At 48.4% G+C, this 23,005-nt stretch overlaps 1 protein-coding gene across 7 annotated transcripts in view; it reads left to right on the top strand.

Moving 5' to 3' along the window:
* CTIF (cap binding complex dependent translation initiation factor) overlaps positions 1-22,597 on the top strand; it is a 183,341-nt gene extending 160,744 nt beyond the window's left edge. For 3 of the 7 annotated variants that reach the window (XM_075077472.1, XM_075077473.1, XM_075077474.1), the window contains 2 exons: positions 13,739-13,792; positions 18,032-22,597. In XM_075077472.1, coding sequence (XP_074933573.1) covers positions 13,739-13,792; positions 18,032-18,247 — 270 coding nt within the window. In that variant the 3' untranslated portion in view covers positions 18,248-22,597. Of the gene's footprint in view, positions 1-6,121; positions 8,850-8,872; positions 13,708-13,738; positions 13,793-18,031 lie in introns of those variants that run through there. The other 4 variants (XM_075077467.1, XM_075077470.1, XM_075077471.1 and 1 more) reach the window with 3 other exon arrangements.
* Positions 22,598-23,005: the final 408 nt, after the last annotated feature.

The following is a 23,005-nucleotide window of genomic DNA, read 5'->3' as shown; positions in this document are numbered from 1 at the left end:
GTCGTGACACAAGCCAGCCCTGATTCTGCCAGGATTTTTCCCTGCCTACTCCTTTCCGCCCTTGCCGTGCTGTCAGTCCCTCTTGTCACCTTGCTGGTATGTGGGGACATGGTGGCAATCTAGAGGTGCGCAGAAGGACATGAATTTCATGTATCAGGCATATATTTTGCTACAGGTCAGCTCCATGAAAAGCCTTTACTAATTATATCAAGATGTCACGCATAAATTTGCTTCTTAAAAATACATCTCTCCGTTCCTTAGCAGGACAGCTGTCCCTGTGTTGTTTGTCAGAGAAGATGACTCAGCTTAGTTGACATGGGTGAGCCTGAGTCTTCCAGCTCTCCCGCCCCAAAATGGTTGATCTGCGAATGCTTGTTCTGTAGGGTTGTGACCTTGACCCACGCCATTCCTCTTCTATGGCTTTGGAATGGGTTTTCATCTTGCCACCATTTTTTGCCACCATCAGCTAATCCTGATGCACAGGGCCAGCTCAGGAGAACAGGACCACCTATTTATCAGCAGTGATAGGTACCTGGCTCCGAGGTGGTTGCCAGAGCCAAAGCCAGGCTGTAGATGCAGCCGAGGAGGTGGTGGTGAACTCTTCCAGCTGCACCCAGGAGACAACAAGGATATTTGCACAGGCTGACCCTGCCAGGTGCTCCGTGATATGGTGGAAACTCCCTAATCGTGCAGAGTGTTCATCCCCTAGTGAGTGTCATGAAGCACATGGGCTGGCGTCCCAGGGCAGGAGGGGATATCACCATAGCCTATAAGGTTTGGGACCTCCACTTGCCTTGGGACAAGTTCAGAAGGTGTAATAGAACTCATCATGGGGTTTTCCCCCTTCCTGCTGATCAGCACATACATCCCCATGTACAGTTTCAGCCCCTTGCTCCTAACTCCTTCCCCCTTGGGCATCCCCCAGCAAAGCCCCTCTGTGTTGCCCACAATCATGCTTAGCTCCCTCTGCTTCCATCCACCCATCCTTTGGCAATGAATCACTACCAGAAGTGAGATAACATCTCTCTCTCTCTGCCTGTCCTTTCAGCTCTGCTTTTTAGTTCTGTCTTTTTTTTTTCCTTTTTTCCTTTTTCCCTTTTCCTTTATAGCTTTGGCAGACTCAGCGAAAGGTCAGCGAGGGAGAGAGCAAGAGGAAGGGGAAATTTGCCTGATGACTGAGGCAGGAATGTCTCTTCCCTTCCCCCTGCAAAGCTTCCTCTCTCCAGCTCCTTTCCTTTACCCCCAAATAAAAGCTTATTAACACCATCTTTAGTTGTGGAGCTGGACCAGGTGGAAGGAAGTGAGGATGGCAGCAAGGACATAGGTGCTGGTTGTCCCAGTGAGGAGGAGCTGGGGATGTGGCTGGGGCGTCGAGTGGCAATGCCAGTGTTATTTATTGAGTGATGTGGATGGATTGGTTTTGTGGGCTGAGAAAAAAAATCAAAAGAGAAGTTCATTTCAGGAGAGGCTAGAGTGATAAATGCTGGGGTTTGCTGGTTAATTGAACCAGCATTCATCACTGTCCTCGGGGAAGCAGGCAGACCACTGCATTTTGATGTCAGCCACAGGAACGGGTGTTTAATCACGACAAAGGAAATTTGGGTCAGAGCTGCTGCCTCGCCCGGGCAGTGTTTTGGGAGCCAAGGAAGTGGCTGTGCCCCTTGGCTCAAACCTGGTCCATGCCGAGCCCCCATCCTAGGGGACCGTGCTGCATCCTCCTCTGCACCCATCACCTGAGCTGCCTGCTGGAAAACAGGGTCGGGGAGAAGGAAGGATCTACCACCGTGTCTGACATGGTGACTGCCTCTCCCAGGAGCTGGATCTCCAAAGAATCAAAACGTTTAATTTCCAGAACCATTCTGAGGGCTTGAGGTGAGATTTGTGCACAACAAGGTCTAGTGGGGTCAACATTGGCATTTTAGGCAAAGAGATGATTTGCCAAGAAAAGTAAAAGGTGGGTCCAGCTCTCATTAAAATGGTTTGATGGAGCATGGTGAATTTGGGTGGTGCTTTAGATCGAAACACGTTTTTCTGCTTGGAATAGTGTGTAGTTTAAGTTGGAGAAGGGAAATGGGATGCCCAAGCCCAGCCCAAAGATCAGCATTGAAGCTGGTCATGGGTAGGGAGGGATTTTTACAGTGAACAGAGGAGAGCCCCTTTTCAATGAGAACCAGAAGGCTATTGCAGCCATCAAATCTGAGGAGCTTGAGAAAAGAATAACAAAGCAGACAAGTTAGAAAGAGCGAGCTTTCCTCCTATTCTTCCCTTGGAGCTTTGGGGAATCAAGGGCAAGCTGGAAGAGGGCATTTTTCCCAGGGAGAGGCTTTCCCTGGGGATGGTTGTGCTGCAGCCAGGGCACCACAGGCTTGGCCCTTCCTTGCTTCCAGCCCTGGCTGTCCTCACATGGGACCAATGGTGGCATCTTCCAAGATCATGTTCTCCCATGAGTCTTTTATCTGGCTCGATGAAAACACTTTCAGCAGTTTTAGGAAGTTGTCCTGGCTCCTGCACTTCATGGTCTAGGCAAGAGGGATGGCCCACTGTCATCTCCCAGCCCAAGGGACTTTGGTTCTTCCAGCCAGGCCGTATTTCTCATTTTCTGTGGCCTTCGTCCAAGATTTCAGCAAAATGTAGAAAATAGGTTAAGACCAGGGACCAGCAAATGTCAGCTGAACCATCAGTGGGGCAGGAGCACTCTAGAGCCCTGTGCGTGGTGCAACAAGTGCCCCATGGCTACTGAAGGCATAGAGATAATAAATAATATTATTTGCCATCTATTGTTCACTGATTATCACCACTTTTTCCTTTCCTACCCTTTTCCTAAGCATGGTTGGAGCTGGCTAGTTTTCATCTAGCTCTGTGCTGCCCGTGGCTGCATGTGTGTCAATGGGGTTGGCATGGGCCAGCCCAGCTCACTGCCCTCCCACCTTCATCCCCTGGTGCAGCTGGGGAGGAGAAGCATTAGGACTGGGTCCTGAGGGACCTGGCCCAGCTCTTGGTGATGGCTGAGTTCTGCAGGGAAGGAAGGATTGTAGACAGCTTGGAGCCACGGTCATGCTCTGCAGAAGCTGGGACAAATGAGTAGTGTTAGGAGCTTTGGCTCCTCGTGTCTCAATCTTATCCTCAGCGGATGTTGTTGGGACGCCAACCCAAGAGATGTCTCTAGGCCTGAGAGCTGCCACCTTCCTGCCAGCCCTCTGCCAGGAGGAGCTGCTTCCAGCCAAGGTAGTTGGTGTTGAGTGCTGCTTTGGATGCATTTGTTTATTCTTATGATGCCATTCAGCAGTCAGACCTGGCTTTACAGCCAGGTAACCTGAGCAGTTGCCTAAGGCAGCAGAGTGAGGAAGTAGAAAAACTGGCTTGCAGGACCTAAAGCTTGAGAAAATGCCAGGTATGTCACTGTGGTCCCCTCAAGGCACCTTGCTGATTGGGGTTCCCAATCGGCAAGCAACACAGGGTGGGCTCTGCCCCCCTCACCCCCCATAATAACCCTATACCACCCCTTACCCATGCCCCTGTGCTCTTTTCCTGTTCAGGGCTTGTTTCTTGTTGAATGTTTAAGGTTCCTCTTGACTCCTTCCTCCAGCCCACTGAGGTCCCTCTGGATGGCAGCTCCTCGAGTACATTGAGTGGTCCCTCCAACTTGGTGTCATCTACAAACTTCACAAGAGTGTGCTCCTCACCTCCTCCAGGTCATGGATAAGGATGCTAATCAGGGCAGGTTCTGGGATAAATGCCTCAGTACTCCTCATCACTGGCCCCTAGGCAGAGTTCAGTTGTAACCCAGTAGCTACAACCCTCTGAGCCCAACTGTCCAAACAGTTTTTTACCCATCTGGTTGTCCACACATGATGTCTTAGCTTGTATACAAGGGGACTGGATTCCAGGGTTGACAGGGAGCAGCCTTGCTGTGGCACCGTCCCGCTCTCAACACCCACGGGCGCATCAGACAGGGCTGTTGGGGCAGGTTCAGAGCAAACTCTGGGAAGCAGCTTGTCACAGAGTGACTAATTAAACTGCAAAACTTCTTCATGCAGCAGGCTGTGGGTGCAGGACGAATTCACGGCGGTCCTGCCAGCTTGAGGGGGTTATTGCTGCTGGGGCTGGGTGGGTACCCTGGGGGTATGACCCTGAGCATCACCACCCATAAGGGAGCTGTGGGCATTGACTTGACCCAAGACTGATGCTTTTGTGCCAACCCTGGGGACTGGGGGCAGCGCCCAGGAGCGGTGAATCAGCCCCACAGAGGCAGCAGGGAGCAGACCCGGCAGGCTGGCAGCAGGCAGGACAGTTGCTCCTCTGCAGGAGTTGTCTCCTACCTCCAGTCTGGTTGGCAGAGACAGTCCCATTTCAGTATCGCTTAAAATCTTGGCACGCTCCCATCGCTTCCCTGCCTTGGTACACGCTGCTAACTGAAAGCCTCAGGGTGGTGGTGCAGGGAGGATAAATACTCCCCGTCTAATTGCTTTTCCCCACGTCCGAGTCTGCGGTGCAGCATGTAGATGGGTATCCACTCCCCTCCCTTCTCTTAGTGCCTGTTATCTCCTGGGGCCGTGCTGTGTAATTTAGCAAAATAGTTTAACACGGTAACTGATGTCTGAACTTCAAGAGGGCACTGCCTTTTCACTGTCTCCTTCAGAGGAAGAGAGAGGAAAACCTTCCCAGCTGCAGTCAGATGAGCGAGGAGGGTGGTGCTGTTTGGAAAAGAAGATTGTATCTTTTAACGTGTTGGGTTTGGGTTTTTTTTTAAATCACTCTCACTTTTTAAAAAGCATCAACCTTTTGAGTCAAAAAAGGGTCTTTGACAGTATAATGAGAAGCCAGGATTTTTAAGATTATTCTCCTAGTCAAAGAATGAGACAGAAATTTTCCTTTATCAAATGAGCAAAGGCACCAAGGGGGCCAGATCCTGACCCTGTGCCACCCTTCCACCCAGGTAGCTCCATGAGGCCAGATCTGACTGGAGAAAATAAGTCCTCTGGGAAGAAGGGGACTTATTTCCTCATAAAAGTCCCCTTCTGGTCCTCCCATCTGGTTCTGCAAAAATCAGTGGTTTCGTCTCCAGTCTGGCAGGACTGGGACAAACTGGGAAGTGGTTTGTAGGGGGAAAGGATGGAGAATGGATGAGGGATGCAGGCATGGGAGGGAAGGGATTCCAGGGAAGGAGGGAGAAAGAGGAAACTGGGGGTCAGGGACATGGGAAAGGAAGAGAAATGGGGAGAGCAAACAAGTGGGGAAATGTCATGGGATCCAGAAGAGAAGGATTGAAGACCTGGAAGAGCTGGGAGAAAAGTCTGGGGTACACTGATGTGGACCTTCAGAGATGTGGCAGGAGGTAGCATGCAGGAGCAGAGGTCTGCAAATAGAAGAGACAGGCACGTGTCTGTCTCTAGGACCACACTCCTGGCAGGGATGGATGTCCCTGTACCTCCGTGCCTGGTGTGCAACGAATAAATAAATAGCCATGCAAAGAGCTCACACACACACAGACACCCCACCCCCCCCCATAGCTGCACTGGCAAAAACCCTCCTGTGAATGTAGCTTGTATGGGGAAAAAAAAAGATCCCTTTAATCAGCATCATTTTGGTCAAAGGTTAGAGTTAAGGTGAAGGAGATCGGGTGTTATTTGGGAGCAGATGAGGACAGACCAAAACAAGGCAGGCTGCACGATGCCTTTGAGCCCAGCTGCTCTGTTGAGTATTTTATGTGCAGTAACATGTTTTTGGAAAGCTACGGGACTTGTTTAGTCTCAGCATTAAAACCGTAATGGCATATTTCAAATAGGGGAGGGGAAGTGCAACCCTTGTTTCTCTGGGACCCATGGAGAAGGTAGAGGAAGCAACTAGGGCAGATAAAGAAATGAAGCTAGATACCTTCTCACAGGATGGTCCCTCCTCCTTGTGTGGCTTTGGTTTTCTCCTTCGCCCTCCATACCAGGCGTTGTTAGTTTCCAAAAACCCTTTCAGTGGGATGTAAGCACAACTATTTGCATCTGCCATACACTCTCTCCCTCCGCAGAGCCGGGAAAGTGGAGAGCGTCCGGTGAGCCAGGGCGGAGCCAGTCGCAATCAAGCACGATGGTCTCGCCACTGTTTCTTTCCATGTTTTGTGTTTCCCCAGGACCCTTGGGATGAGATCACATCCTCCTCTCCCAGGGTTGTTATGTCTTCAGCCGGGCAGGATGAAGGTGGCCATCTGGGTGGCTCAGTCTCCCTGTGTGCACAGACTGGGTGGCTCTGTCCATCTGTCTCATCCACTTTCAGAAAATGGGACACACTTCCGAGTAAGAAACCTATCCCACAAAGAACACCTTTGGGATGTATTTTGAGACACTGGAAAGATCTGGGAGGTGATCCTTTGACTCGGAAACAATTAATTGAATATTTCAATCATTGGTGGCCAATGTATCAATTGGAAAGTGGGGAGAAATGGCCAGGCTACTGGCAATATAATACCATCTTGCAATTAATGTTGTTTTGTAAAAAGGGACGGTAAATGGTAAATTCTCCCAAGAGACTAGTGGGTGTGATTTGCACTGCTACTGTTGGATTGCAATTGTTGGTTGATGAGTGACCAGATTTTCTTCATCATCTCCAGTGATTACCTCTTAATGGTTTCCACCTTCACAGGAATCCCTTCTGCTGTTCCAGATCCAGGAAGAGAGAGTCATGTTTCATTGTTTCCCTTGTCTACAGAGGAAATAAGTAGGAGTTTCCCACAACTGGGTACAGGGTTTTGTTCCTCTGGCCTTAATTCAGTTTGCTGTTAAGTATCTCTGAGTTCCTCAGGAGCCTGACAAGGAGGATAACCAACATTTTGGTTTACTCAACACAATAAACAAACTAATCTCTTCATACCATCCTTCCAGGGAGTCCTGGTTGGGTAATAGAAGAACAGAAGTCTCCTCCTCAGCTGAGAGTAGCACATCACTGTAAAAGGAGTAGGTGCCACCAAAAAAAACTTCTTCAAGTTGCCCAAAATACGTTAGGGAAAGTGCCTTCTATGGACACAGCTCTCAATGCAGCCATGCTGACGCGAGCAGCTTCAGCCCAGAGCTCCTTCCCCCCATGCCACCTCCTCTGGGCAGCTGCTGTGGGACCAGCAGTGACCCAACGGAGCAGCATGAGTTGCTGTCAGTATGTTCTCACCCAGGCTGAGACCAGGCCAGCCAAGTCAGGGAACTGGGAAGAGGGACCCCTCCATAAGACACATGGGCTGGTGGTACCTTGTGCATCTTCAATGGGCTTGAAGACTTCACCAGATCCCCAGAGAGGCATGAACAGAAGGCCATGCAGAGAGAAGCACCATCGCTAATGGATGCAGCCTGATGCAACCTGCCTCTTCCAGCTCAACAGGCTTTTCGGAGCCCAACAAATAATGCTTTGGAGCACGGCAGAGCCTGTGCCTCACGCAGAGATTAGCACAGGCAGCTCCATAAGGGAAAGGTTTTCCCTAAAAATTTGTGTTTGGGCAACCTCAGCATCAAATGGGTGAGCAGAGAAGATGCCACTTATGCCTGTGGACTTCTAAAGGGCTTCTTTTTCCAAGTGCTCACTTGTTTCTTCTCTAGCGAAAGGTCTCACCTGACTTCCCTAGCTCACAGGGTATGCCCAGAGAGGGACTCGATACCCCTTTAGAGAGGGCAGCACTGGTAGAGCTTGTTGGTGGGAGCAGGATCAGCCCAGCTGTCCTGATGTCCTGGGTCGAGGAGCTGATACTTCTACTGGGAGCAGATCGTAGAAATCCTGAAACTGACCTTGCTGGTGGAGTGTTTTGTAATTACTCATCCCCACACCCTCATTTGTACTTTGCATTTTCCCCAGTTTTCACCACCCTCTGCCTTGTGACAATAAGAAAAGTGGAGCTGTAGCAATTGCTTGTAGCTCAGGGAAGTGTGTGACTCTCCCCATGCAGAGCAGCTGAGCAGTCCCATGGATCTTATCTCAAGCATCTTCCTTAAAGGCTTGCAACAGTAGGTCAATAAGGGGCTGCTGGAGAAGCTGAAAATTGCTATTGATGCCTTTCTGTGGAGAGCCTGTGAAGTGCAGCAGAACTGGCTTGTGCTCCCAGGAGGACCCATCTAGCAGACTGTGGGGCTTCCAGGAGGTTTTTGGGGAAGGAATTCCCCAACTGTGATCCATTAGACCACCAAGAGTGCCTGCAGAGCTGTGTCAGCAGGACTGTGCACCCTGCGCCTTAGCAGTGTTCCCGGTTGTAGGGAATGATCATAGAACCATAGAATCATCAGTTTGGGTTGGAAGGGACCTTTCAAGGTCATCTAGGCCAACCCCCCCCCCACCGCAGTGAGCAGGGACATCTTCAACTACATCAGGTTGCTCAAAGCCCGTCCAACCTGACCTTGAATATTTCCAGGGATGGGGCATCGACCACCTCTTTGGGCAACCTGGGCTAGTGTTTCACCACCCTCATCATAAAAAATTTCTTCCTTATATCTAGTCTGAGTCTCCTCTCTTTTAGCTTAAAACCGTTACCCCTTGTTCTATTGCAACAGACCCTACTAAAAAGTCTATCCCTGTCTTTCTTATAAGCCCCCTTAGCCCTTATCAGGGTCTCCGTGATGATCCTGACTGCAGAGCTGGAACAAATCCATCTTGTTGAGGACACAAGTCCACTGTGGCCCTTCCCAAGGGCTTCTCTGGTTAAAAACAGGACTGGGAAGCACCACCTCCTCTGCACCCTTTCAAGTACAGTATGTTCATTCTGCTTAAGCTCTGAGTGCCTCAAGTAGCTGGTTTTTTCCTTCTTCCTAATCAAAATGTATCCCTGTTTTCACCCGTTGCCTCATTTTACACCAGTGAGCTGGTTGCTACACCTGGATAATGTGTTTGCAACATGTTGGTTCCTCTGCAGTCGTGGTCCATGCTCCCCAGGGGGAATACCAGCAGGCATCTCCTCGTGACCTACACGTTAGATGAAAAGCATACCTGTGGGCAGGGACTGCAGAGCAGTTACGAGGCTGGAGCTTCATGCCCGAGGCTGTCTGGATGTCCATGCGTGTTGCCAACTGGATGGATGAACCTGAGATGCCCATCAGGGAGCTGGGGCAAGTGGCACATGGGCTGCGGTCAGTCCAGTTTTCGCTGGGTCTCAAAGACATCCCAACCTCACCATGGCTCCGGGTGGATATTTTCAAGCCTTCTGTGCTTTCTCATGGAGTCATCACCAAAGCATCAGAAAACACTGCATGCTAAGAGGTAGTTTGTGGCGAGCGTTGCTTATATGTCATTTTGCAAGCAATATCATACGCAATAATTACTACTGTGCCTTGCAGGAGAAATATCGTTGCAGCTGGAAAGGGTAATGTATGCATTGGACTGCTCCCACTCCATCTCCCAGGGAGAATTGCTGAAGAACACAATTAAACCTGCATGGTTTGGTGATAAGGGACAGTGGGGAAGGTTCTCCGGTCCTGCTCATGGCGTGGGCACCCCTGAGAATACCAAGTAAACACTTTAGCTTCTCAGAAGCCCAGATGATCTCAGAAAGCAGATAATAAACCCAAATAATTGTGGGTATGTGAATTCCATCAGCTTAGCTCTCTGGTTTGCTCCTGGTGGCCTGTACCGCATGCATGTGCATCCATTACTGTTCAGGAGAACCAACCTGGTTCTCTCTGTGATGAAACACAGCTGCAGTTTTGGGGTTTCTTTGCCCCTTCAACTGCCATTGCATGCCCACCCCATAGGGCTTATGATGCTTACCTCTGCAGAGATGTAGAGATCAGGTTTTTGGGGCCACAGAAACCAGGGGAGACTGGTCCCAGTAGCACACCATAGAAACCAGTTACACTCAAAAGCCACCCTGCAAGGCACTGCAGTTCCCCCACCACATGCAGCACTTCCAAGAGCAGACCCTACAATTTATTTTGGAATGCTTATGAAAATATTTAGCACCCAGAGCCCACCCAGGCATGCAGAGGACCTTGCCCAGTGCTCCATCTCTCAGCAGGACACAGAGATTTGGAAGAGGAGGAGCCTGATATCTTCCACCAGTCTGCAAAGCTGCTAGTCCAACACCAGAAACAAAAGTGAGAAGCCTTTCACAACCGAGGTTGGGTATTATATGACTGGCTGGACAGATCATGGCATGCAGCCTCCTCTCTTAGGAAATCAAGCAGACTCTTTGTCTGCTTTCCAGCAGGAACCCAGCTTCACCCGATACAGGGGAAACCAGCTGGAGAGCAAAGGGAAGTTTTTCTCGCAGACAGCCCCAGCCTCCGGGGGATGATTACAGGTTAAACTGAGAAGCATGTGAGTCTCAGCTCACCTGCCCTGTTGTCTGCCTCGCACTCCTTTTTTGACTTCTTAGTCCACATTCATCAGCCGGTTTGAACTGTGTGGGAACCTGGTGGGGAGAGATGGAATGGTGCCCATGGTGGGATTTGGGCAGATGCATGCAGCAGGGAGGAGTGGTTATAAATAGTTAAATGAATAATAATTCTAATGTGGGAGTGCTAATTTAATGAGTATAGCATGTGTATGTTAAAAAATTTTAAGTAAATATGAATTAGATTGCAAACAATGAATGTAATTGGTTGGGTTCAGGTTTATGGTCATGCAAGTGCCGGTACTTCAGGGTTGTGATTTCCCTGGAAGTCTCAAAGTACTTGCACCACTTTTTCTTGCAGTGCCGTCAGGGCTGACATGGGGGGGGGTCAAAGAGCTTTGGAAAACACTGTGCTCTTGCTGAAGCAACCACCCTGCTGCTTTGGGGTGCCTGGTGCTTACATGGGACATCCATGGGTGGGTGAGTGGGGATGAAGCACCCTTTGAGAAATGCATGCAAGACATCGTTGCTGGGTGAGGACATTGATGGCAGGACCTGTGGCAGCATGGTCCTTGCAGTGTGACCCTTGCTGTCTGCCTTCAGCAGCAGTTCAGTGCCCATGCCAGGCTAGGGAGAGTGAAGAGGGCTCCTCGCTCTCCTCCTGTCCCAGCACGCAGGGGTCAGCAGCAGATAGCTGGTGCCTACATCCCAGGGAAGCTCCAGAGCCCCCCTCCAATATGCTAGAAACATAGTTATGATCAGGAACATGCAGAGAAACAGTGACATCTTTCTGATCCTCCTGAAGGCAGATCATTGCACTGATGCAGGTGGCCAACAACCATCTGGCCATGGACTTGGGACTCTGGTTCCTGGAGCACTAGCAGATCTACCTGATGGGCCCTGCTCTGCTGCACAGGGCCATGCCTGGGTTTGGCGGGCAGGTTGTGGGCTTCCCCAGCCTACATATCACACGCAGAGGTTGAACTGCAGCCCTTGAAACTGGCATCTCTTGGTGCCTTGATGGAGCAGTGGAGCACACAGTGCCTCAGTGGACAAGGTGGAGCATGTGATGCCCTGATGGACAAGATGGAGCACATCCATTCTCCTTGTTCAGCCAAGCCACGTCAGATGAGCTCCAGGAGGGCAGCGTGAAGGTGGAGGGTGCCTGCCCAAGTTGGGGGGTAGGATGTAGTTTCTGTTTCATCATAGATAAATAAGACTATTCCCCATTGGCCAAATATCTGAGCAGTCTTTGACAGTCTTCGGCATACTCATCCTCACAACCACCTTCTGAGGAAGGGAAGCGTGTCCCAACTCTTCAGGTAGGAAGCTGAGGCAAGGTAAGCCCAGTGAAGTTGCAGCCTTTCCCTGATCACATATCCCTGGCAGAGAGCAGGATCGTCAAGAAGACCAGGGCACAAGAAGGGCTGGAATCGGGCCACCGTAGGTCCTTCCTAATCAACCCTAACTCCACTTTTCTTGCTTTAATTTTCACGTTATGCTCTTTACTAAAGAACAGCAAAAATAGGAAAGGTGAATATATATTTAATTTGCAGCCCTGCTTCATGCCATGCTCACAAGCTAAATACCCCAGGAGTGAATTTCTGGACTACTGCCTGTTTATATTTGCCCCTAACTTATTTTTTTTTCCTTGTTGTTGTTGGATTCAAAATAATCTCATGTTTTTTTTGTGAAGAATCTGTGAACTGCTTGTGAAAACTTATCTCAGAGCATGTGACTTGAACTTAACTAACATTTTTCAAACAACTCAACAGAAAGATAAACTTGGGGGGGTAACTGTTGCATGTCTTCAAAACCCTGGTTGAACCTTTGGGTAATGCGAGAGAAAAACTGATGGACCGCATGCTCATCGAGATGCTGTAAACATTGTCTTCAAAGCAAACAAACTGCTGTCTGCTGAAAATAGAAGAGGGTGAAGACAAAACTTTGAGAGCAATGATAATTCCTTGAATTACTGCTTTTTTTTCCTAGCTATTTTCCAGCAGTTGTGGAGCTGGAAACAAAGAGGTGTTTATTTGTAAAGGAAAGGAAACAAATAGGGAAGGAGAAATTATAAGGCTGAGAATCAGAATTGTGATTTGAACTAAAGGATGTGACTTTGGAGCACATTTAGTTACGCGGAGCAATTTTTATATGGGCAGTTTTAATGAGTCCAACCATTTTTCCAAAGTTTGTCTTTCCAATTTCAGATACTAATAAAGCCAGTTTTCCCAATTTTTCTCCTTTTTCTCAGTGTTTAGTCCATGCACTCAGCTCCCCACTGCATTCAGGGATTAGCTCAGGGCCAGGAAGGCTTGTTCAATCCGAGGCAATGGAGTGGAAGCGGCTATAGCTTCCAGTGTTGCTGGCACTGGTGATTTTATCAGCTGCCTCATGGTACAGTGTTTTTCATAACAGTCCAGCTCACTCTGTTGACTGATTGAGAATCTCAGTATTTTTTATCTGCTTGAAAAACAACCAAAGAACTGTGCTTTCTCTTGTGGTTTTAGCAAAAAGCCTGAAATGGCATCTTTGTGTGCATAACAAAGTTATAAAGGTGAAAACAAAGAAAAACACGTATTTTTGACCTGGTTTCAGGGGTTCTTGCTCATGGTTTCAAGGTCTGTGGAGTGAGGCGTGCTGAGCTCCTACACTTTGCCATTGCCAGGTAGAGCCATTGACCCTCACTGCACATCCTGAGTCTGAACCAAGAGGGACGAGCATCTTCCTTCACCCTCTTATGACATGCACAACAATGTTTTGGGTCTCTCATGAAAGTTGCTTGTGCTTACAAGCTCATAGTTGTAATATGAAGTTCATGGAGAGCAGAGCAGGGTTGGAATTGTTGCACCGCAGACACCATAGTTTCGCTACAACCCATTGCACTTGCACCACTATATAATCAGGCTAGAAGGAGATGTATTAATTACAGTGTATTGGAAGTAATGCATTCCCATCTGGTAATTTTGTGGTTGTTGGCAGAGCATCCCCACAGGGACAGAGAGGTTCGGTGGTGGGTGGCTGCCTCTCGGGCAGAGCCCTTCCCTTCCAAACAGCCACTCCCAGAGCTGTGCTGCTTGAATGTTGTCATCTGATGGTTGCATTTAGTCGCTGTGTATGTGAGATGAGTGCATTTTATCATTGCCTGCCATGGGATAAAAAAAGCAATGTAACCTAAATAAAACTTATTCTAAAAGATGGTAATCTAAATTATCTACATTCTGTCCCACTTGCTGGCTCTCAGCAGCAGATACACTGGTGATACCCTTCACCCCATGTTTTGTCACTGTTTATCTTAATTTTTTGTTTTGATATCTTTCCTCCCCTCTTTCTGATTTTCTGTCCTTTCCTCCTGGAAGTGGCAAAAGCCAAGCTGGACAAAGAGATGGAAGAAAGGTCATAAGGGAGGAGGTCACGCATTTCTCACTACCTCTGTCTTCTCTCTTACAGTTGTTGCAGTCTCAGGATGTGAAGGAAGACGCTGTGCTTTGCTGCTCCATGGAGGTAGGGAAGCACCTGCACCATCTGCCACGGTCCTCATTGCTTTGGCCCTTGGGTACTTGGCTATGCACGTGCCAAGCAGCTGTTAGATGTTTCCATACCCAAACAACCATGTTGCCTCTTTGCGTTATAGAATCATAGAATGCTTTAGGTTGGAAGGGACCTTTAAAGGTCATCCACTCCAACCCCCCTGCCATGAGCAGGGACATCTTCAACTAGATCAGGTTGCTCAGAGCCCCGTCCAACCTGGCCTTGAATGTTTCCAGGGATGGGGCATCGACCACCTGTCTGTTCCAGTGTTTTGCCACCCTCACTGTAAAAAATTTCTTCCTTCTATCCAGTCTAAATCTCCCCTCTTTTAGTTTAAAACCATTACCCCTTGTCCTATCACTACAGGTCCTTCTAAAAAGTCTGTCCCCATCTTTCTTAGAAGCCCCTTTTAAGTAGTGAAAGGCTGCAATAAGGTCTCCCCACAGCCTTCTTTTATCCTAACAAACAAGGAAGGGCTGGTTGAGGATGTGAGAGTTGTGGGTAGCCTTGGCTGCAGTGACCACAAGATGGTTGAGTTTAGGATACTGCGAGGTAGAAGCAGGGCTATGAGTCGGGTTACAACCTTGGACTTCAAGAGGGCCAACTTTGGCCTCTTCAAAGACCTGCTAGGAGGAATCCCATGGGCTAGGGCTCTGGAAGGCAGGGGGTCCAAGAGAGCTGGACAATATTCAAGGACCACTTTCTCCGAGCTCAAGATCGGTGCATCCCCAGGAGGAAGTCAGGCAGAGGAGCCAGGAGACCCGCATGGATGACCAAAGAGCTTCTAGAGAAACTCAAATAGAAGAAGGAGTTTCACAGTATGTGGAAAAAGAAACTGGCCACTTGGGAGGAATATAGGAATGTTGTCAGGGTGTGCAGAGATGCGATGAGGAAGGCCAAGGCCCACTTGGAACTAAATCTGGCAAGGGATGTCAAGGATAACAAGAAGGGCTTCTTTAAAGACATCAGCAGTAAAAGGAAGACTGGGGCTACAGTGGGCCCACTGCTGAACAAGGAAGGGGCCCTGGTAACGCAGGATGCAGAGAAGGCAGAGTTACTGAATGCCTTCTTTGTCTTGGTCTTTACTGCTGAGACTGGCCCTCAGGCATCTCAGCCCCCAGAGGAGAGAGGACAAATTGGGACAAAGGAAGACTTACCATGGGTTGAGAAGGATTGGGTCAGAGATCACCTAGGCAAACTGGATCCTCGCAAATCCATGGGCCCCGATGGGAGCTGGCGGATGTTCTTGCTGAGCCACTCTCCATCATCTTTGAAAGGTTGTGGAGGACAGGAGAGATGCCCGAGGACTGGAGGAAAGCAAATGTCACTCCAATCTTCAAAAAGGGCAAGAAGGAGGACCTGGGAAACTATAGGCCAGTCAGCCTCACCTCTGTCCCCAGAAAGGTGATGGAGCAGTTCATCCTGGAGGTCATCTCCAGGCATGCAGAGGACAAGAAGATTATCAGAAGTAGTCAGCATGGATTCACCAAGGGAAGAGCATGCTTGACCAACCTGATAGCCTTCTGTGATGGTGTGACTGGCTGGGTTGATGAAGGGAGAGCAGTGGATATTGTCTATCTTGACTTCAGCAAGGCATTCGACACTGTCTCCCATAGCCTCCTCACAGGCAAGCTAAGGAAGTGTGGGTTGGATGAGTGGACAGTGAGGTGCATTGAGAACTGGCTCAACAACAGAACTCAGAGGGTTGTGATCAACAGAGCAGAGTCTGGATGGAGGCCTGTAACTAGTGGTGTTCCCCAGGGGTCTGTGCTGGGTCCAGTTCATCAATGACCTGGATGATGGGATAGAGTGTAACCTCAGCAAGTTTGCTGATGATGCCATGCTGGGAGGAGTGGCTGATACACCAGAAGGCTGTGCTGCCATCCAATGAGACCTGGACAGGCTGGAGAGGTGGGCCAAGGGGAACCTCATGAAAGTCAACAAAAGCAAGTGCAAGGTCCTGCACCTGGGGAGGAACAACCCCATGCACCAGTACAGGTTGGGGGCTGACCTACTGGAAAGCAGCTCTGTTGAGAAGGACCTGGGAGTGCTGTACAGGGCAGCAAGCTGACCATGAGCCAGCACTGTGCCCTTGTGGCCAACAAGGTCAACAGTATCCTGGGGTGCATTAAAAGGAGTGTGGCCACCAGATCGAGAGACGTTATCCTCCCCCTCTACTCAGCCCTAGTGAGACCACATTTGGAGTGCTGTGTCCAGTTTTGGGCCCCCCAGTTTAAGAAGGATGTGGAACTGCTTGAGCAAGTCCAGCGGAGAGCTACCAAGATGATCAGGGGGCTGGAGCATCTCCCTTATGAGGAAAGGCTGAGAGACTTGGGTTTGTTCAGCCTGGAGAAGAGAAGACCGAGGGGGGATTTCATCAGTACCTATAAATACCTAAAGGGTGGGTGTCAGGACAATGGGACTAGGCTCTTTTCATTAGTGCCCAACGACAGGCCAAGGGGCAATGGGCACAAGCTGGAACATAGGAAGTTCCACCTCAATATGAGAAAAAAACATCTTTACTGTGAGGGTGCCAGAGCAGTGGCACAGGCTGCCCAGAGAGGCTGTGGAGTCTCCTTCCCTGGAGACATTCAAAACCCGCCTGGACGTGTTCCTGTGCCCCCTGCTCTGGGTGTCCCTGCTCAAGCAGGGGGGTTGGACAAGATGATCTCCAGAGGTCCCATCCAACCCCTACCATTCTGAGATTCTGTGTGAGAGTTGCTCCAGCCCTCAGATCATATTTGTTGTCTCCTCTGGACCTGCTCCAACAGGTCTATGTCTGTCTGTAGCTGTACGCTTCTATGGGAGAACTTATCTTGGGCCGCATATCTCCGGGACACAGGGCTCTACCCACCCTGGGGACAGTGATGCACAGACATCAATATGATGGATACAAAATGTCCGTTTATTTGGCTGCGTCACACGCTTATATAGCTCTTGCGCTTCCTGTTCCTGCCACTCCTATGGGGAGGAGTCTATCTTTCCGTCACAGCCCGTGATCTTCCCTGTCTATTCCCCTACATCTGTCCTGTGCTGAGGCTCCAGAGCTGGATGCAGTACTGCAGGGAGGGTCTCACCAGAGCAGAGTAGATAAAAGACATCACCATGAGATAAGAGATGGCCCTTGAGATTCTTATCACTGGACTTTTGATGCATGCAAATGGATGCAAAAAGTTTGGTAGCTGGGGTTCCATCACAAAATTATATCATCCTGGTTCCTTCAAATCTCACCCTGCATTTATTTTTTAAGTGCAGAAACACCTGTATTGGAGCAAAAGCTGCCCTGTGGCTCACACGGAGTGTTTTGCTGTGCTCAGCAGCAGCTTTGCAGAGAAATGCTGGTACAAGTATAGCAGAGTTTCATTAACTTCTCTTTTGGGAAGTGATTGGCCAGTGGGGATGGATTCTTTCCTTGCAGAGAGCAGTTGAAATTGCAGCCTGAATGGCTGCAATGTGACAAGCAGCCAAGGAGGAGAGCTGGCATTTTTAAGGTTAGGACTTTGGGGAGCTCTGCGTTCAAGCCCAATGAGCCTTCCGTGATGGTGGACTCATTGCTGTCCACTCCAAGCTTGGACCTTCTCCTCTGTGCAACCACCTACAGCTTATGCTGCTCCATGGAGGCTCTCCAAGGAGTAATTTTTTAAAAAAAATTCCTTGACTGTCCTCAGACAAGTGGCACAACAGGTATAAATGCAGATCTCAGCAGGGCAGGATTTGTTATGCATACAGGAGGGCTCTGCTTATTCCAATTAATGACTGGGAGTCACTGACAGCTGTGAATCAGCAAGTAAACGAAGGGCCAGGTAGAAGGCAAGAATACCACATCACAGCCTGCACTTTGTTTTGACAATAGCATGATTTTTAGGTGGGATTTTTTTTCCTAAAGCAATCCAGCATTGCTACCTTTGAAGTTAGTGGGAGCTAAACCATTCACTCCTCCAGCAGCCTGTTGCGGATGCTTTTGAAAACCTTGCCCTTCATGTTCAGCTCTTGGAGCCTGCTGCTGGGTGGTTTTGGTTTTCAGAAGCCACAATGCCTTTAACCTTGCTTGCCCACCCCGCTGCACTGAGCAGGGGAGGACTGGAGGGGTGGAAGGTGTCTACAAAAGCCAGCAGGGTGTTTTAATCTCATAAAATCATAGAATATCTCAAGTTGGAAAGGACCCCTAAGGATCAATATGCCATGGTTGTCCTCTTCTTCTCCTCCTGACAGCTGCAGAGCACCGGCCGGCTGCTGGAGGAGCAACTGCCTGAGATGATGACGGAGCTGTTGGCGATAGCACGCGACAAGATGCTGTGTCCCTCTGAATCCATGCTGACGCGGTCCCTGCTGCTGGAGGTCATCGAGCTGCACGCCAACAACTGGAACCCCCTGACACCCACCATCACACAGTACTACAACAAGACCATCCAAAAATTGACGGCTTGAGGGGCAGGGCAAGGTGGAGTGGGGAGGGACAAGAAGAAGACATGCACCTTGATGGGATCCAGCAAAAGCTTTTCCAATTTAAATCCCCCAGCAGACCAAACCCCAGCATGCTCAAGAATATGTTCGTAGGGTGGGGAGGGAGAAGCATATTTCTTTTTCAGCTGCATTGCCAAGTGCCACCCCTCTTCCCTGACATGGTTTTGTTTTAGACGGTTCTTTTTCTGAATTCATTGCTCAAGCAGCAGCAACACATCCTGCCAGGTTATTGTTTGGCTTTCGAAAGAAGATGGAGAATTTGGGGGGAAAAAAAACCCAAACTAATCCAAGTGGGGGCTAGTATTATTTTCACACCATCCTCCTGCCTTACCCCGGCCAACTGCCAGGAGACAGCAGGCAGCAGATGTCTTGGGAGGACAAAGCCAGACACACACTACACCAGGCCCTCATAATTGATGGCTTTTGTCAAGCGAGGCTTGTGTTAGATCCCCCCCTCTTCTTGTCTTCGACTTTCTGTGTGCGTCCCCCCTACTTGCCACCCCTTCAAAAGCAGATCGGAGAGCAGGATGACTTTCTTATTTGCACTGGGTTTTCTTTTTCTCGGGCGTTTGTATTTTCTTCTTATTTTATTGTATCATTGAACAGACAATTGCAAGCAGCTTGGAGATGGGGAAAGCAATGCCTTCCCACAAGATGACCAATGATGTGAAGATGCTGAAGCAGGAGAATTTTAAAGGGGTCCAAAAGCCACTGCAGAAGTAACATAGCCACCATCGTCTTGCCAGTAACCTCCTCGATGGATTGAGAAACATGTCCTCATGCTGGGAGCTCTAAGAAACGGGGGATTCTGCAGCTCTTGCTGTTCAAGTCACTGTTATCCCTCAGACACTATAACCCATTTAATTTTTTGTAATAATTTTTTTCATTTCCATTGAAGGAGTTCTTTATTGTAATTACTGTCATGGTTGTAATTATACATTTGAATCCAGTCCTGTTGTAGTCCAGCCTAATAATGTACAGGGCAAGGGAGAAATGAAGGTTTGATGTTCTTCTTTGGAGGCTGGTAAAGAGAAGACAAGCAATGTATGGCAAAAAGGAGGAAAAAAGAAGAGGAAAAAATAGGAAAAGCCAAAAATAGAGGTTTTGAGCCTGGCTTCTAACTACCTGAATTTGCTATCTGGTGTTTCTAGGTGTGTGGCGTACAGGAACAGCTCTGTCCTGTGGTTGGTGTAAGTGGCACCATGTCCTCGAGGGATGGATGACATGTTCGGAGGGGGAGAGTTTGCTCGGGGATCCCTGGGTCACTCTGGGATCCCCAGGTTGCTCCATGCTGGAGCATCCCAAGGGAGAGGGTGGCTGCAGGGGGGTGATGGTGAGATGCCACCTGGGTGAGGAAATGCCCAGAGGGCAAGGAGGCTGGTATGGCGGGATGCACCACACCATTGCATTGCTCACCGAATCATGAACAAGACTTGGCAGTCTCCTTATTTGCTTGTCTAGCGATGCTTTTACCTACTAAATCACTTCTGGTGCTTATTTCGGTGAAGCATAATGGGGGTGCGAACTGCCCCATCCTGTCTGCGCGGTGGAAGAGGAGCCAAGGAAGGCACGATGCTGGGAGCCCATCCCATTTTCTTCCCATTATTCTATTTACTTTCCTTTTCCAGTGATAAGAAGAGAATTTATGCTATGGCACTAACATGCATGGACTCCAGACCAGGCAGACTGGGCCTCAACTCAGCAGCTCAAACCCATTTTTCCAAGCAAAACATTGAATTTCTGGTGGCTTGTAGAGAAGAGAGATTTCACCCCAACCTCTTTGGATGTGCAGTATGTTCTTGGACGCCTTATGAATGTGTTGGTCTGTCCACGATGGGGAGGAAGCTTTTGCTGCAAAATTTAAAGGGCAGAAATTTTCAGCAGAAAATGCATTGCAGGAGATGAGAGTCCTGATGCTGCGGTTCAATATTATTTGAATTTTCATCTCGTTGTCTGCTGATGTAGTTTCTAATCTGCACATGGCGCAAGAGCAGTGAGCTGGAAACAGGAGCTTCAGTTTTCCTGTCTACCCAGAAAGCAACAAAATTACTGCTGGAAAATTATTCCTGAATGCACCGGACTTGTCTGGAAAAATTAACTTCTGCTTCGTGGATTTGAGCCTGGGAGCTTCGTGTGGTGACGGCACATTGCATTGGGTCAGCTTTGTTAGTAGCGATGGGATTTGATCGTATTAATGAGCAGCTGAAATTGATTAAGGTGGCAAAGCCCATCAGTATTATAATGCTCAGGGTTGCACCCCTTGCTCTTGGCTTTTCCTGCTCCCTGATTTCTCAGGGAGTGGAGGAGAAGGGGATTTAACACCCATCACAGCATGCCCAGACACAGCATCAGTCTTCTGGGAGAAGACCTGAAAACCAGCTTTGTCTTGATTTTTTTTTTTAAAGGAAAACAGAAAAGTCCTATAACGGGGGCACAGCCTGATGGGTCGGGGTGCCAGGGACCCTGCCAGCAGCAATCCGGACCACTGCTCCAGCCCCTGCTGCTTCTCCCTTCCCCCAGAATTTGCTTTCGGGATGTAGTGAAAGAAGAAAAAAAAAAAAAACAAAAAAAAAACCCAGAGAATTGGAGGTTTTGCTTCTAAAAACCTGAATTTTCACCCATCAGTTTATCAGGAGGCATTCAGAAGCAAGGAGTAAGCCATGTGGCAGTATTTCTGCCTAAGCATTTCCCTACCTTTACCAGCTGTGAGGGTTTATTCAAGTTTCCCACTGGGGTGCAATCCTGCAACCCCCACCAACTGGGGCTTGGCCCATGACTTTCCCCTCCAACACTGGGATTTCTCCCACCAAAGGACTTTTATGTGAAAGCCATCATTTTTTAATGCCTTGCCATTTATGTCCGCTATTAACGTACGTTCATCCAGCCATTAACCGCTTTGGTATGTCAGTCACTCCATTGTTATGTGAGAATCAAAATCTTGAACGAAAATTTTTTTTTTTTCCCCAAAATTACGTGCTGCCAATGGTATCTTTCTGAGTTCCATCAGTAGGAAGGGCTCATGGCATCATTAACCATGGGACAGTGTTGGGAAAAGAGGTACCACAAGGTCATTTGATGGGACAGGATGGGGAGCAGCGTTGGGAAGTTTTGGTGATTCCTCGTGAGAACACCTAGAGATGTCATTAAGTATTTTCTTCTCTTTTTTTGGCTTTCTTTAGAAACAGTCATCAAAGAGTGTAATTCTACAATGTGCGCTTTTGAAGGTGTGAAACCACTGGCTACACTTCCCCAAATTAGCCAGATTTGATCTTCGCCGCTCAATAGAAGTATCCACGTGGGGTTTTAATATATTTTCCCCATACAGCTACATCAGCAAAGGGGAAAAATAACCTCCTCAGGCCAAATATGTTTGGGGCCAAACCTTGGGCTGGTGTAAGGGTTGAAGTGTCTGTGGAGGAGCCATGTTTGCACCACCGCCACGCTGGTCCCCTTTCAGATGCAGAGCAGGTTTGCCAGCTCCCTACCAGACTCCCCAGCATGTAATTCACCTCATTCCTGGTGACATGTTTTTCCAAACTGAAGATTTTTGCTACCCGCCAAATGATTTGCTCTGTTTCCCCATGAGGGATTTCACCCCTGTTTGGAGAAGTCCCATATATATGGAGGTGAAATGAAAGTGGGGGAGAAAAAAGGAAAAGTAAGTATTTTGATTGGTTCCCCTTTTCCCCTGAAGGAGATTAATTAATATCTATTCTTGGTATGTTTGATGACTTTGAAGGAAAACTTGTCAGAATAACTTATGATTTATTTTCATGCTTATTTTTATAACATCCCTCACTTGGAAGTCTCTCAAAATCTTAAATATTTTTTTTTATTTCCCCACTGGGTATTTTATGGCTTTCCACTAATTTTCCTCTTCTTGGTGTTAGCCAGTCCCAGAGATACTTTCAGTATTTTTTCAGGAGAAATTATACTAAGGGTTGTGAAGTCCACTGTCTACAGCCAAGGGAGATGTGTTGTCCTGCAGAACATGAAGTTAACACTAGCAATTCTTTTTTTTTTAATGTATTTATTTGCATTTGAAAAAGCAACATTTTTAATTTAATCATATTTGTTAAACTAAGCGCTTTAAAAAAAATTAAAAATTTTTAAAAAGGGAAAAATGTTTTGAGGAGAATAAAGACTAGATATTCATACTAGCGAAAACAAACTCATCATTTTCAGCATTTCAGAGACTGTTAAAAAAAGGGAGCTAATAACTCTTTGTGGCAATTCAGTCTTTGTTTATAGAGCATTGAGACCCACTGTATGCTATAAAATGCATCATCTGAGTAATAAATGTTTAAAGCCTGACATTTCCCCATCTCTTTGTGGGTATGCGCTATCACTTGTGATGGTCTGGAAGATACCTTCCTTTTGTTTAGGATGAAAGAAAAGGAAGATATGGGGAGGGAAAAATATCCCTAATGGTGTCTGCTTGGAAATGTAGCAGAGGGACGGATCCTTCCCTCTGTGGGGATGGCTCAGCCCATGCTCCTGGTGCCGGGTTGGACCCTGTGCAGTGCTGCAGCTCCAGTTGGGGTTGGTCCCTCTCCCCATCACTTCTCACAGGGGTGAGGATGAAGCCCATGGGAGTGGTGCAAAGGGCTTGGAGGTCTGTGAGTGATAGATTGGGCCCATTTCCTGGCCCTGGCTCCACAGCCACCTGCTCCCCAGCCTCTGTCCCAAGGGAGTCTCATAGAATCATAGAATCATAAAGGT

This window comes from Phalacrocorax aristotelis, chromosome W, assembly GCF_949628215.1.
Source record: "Phalacrocorax aristotelis chromosome W, bGulAri2.1, whole genome shotgun sequence".
Taxonomy (NCBI): Eukaryota; Metazoa; Chordata; class Aves; order Suliformes; family Phalacrocoracidae; genus Phalacrocorax; species Phalacrocorax aristotelis.
The sequence above is the reverse complement of the archived record's forward strand: the minus strand, read 5'-3'. Positions and strand labels throughout refer to the sequence as shown.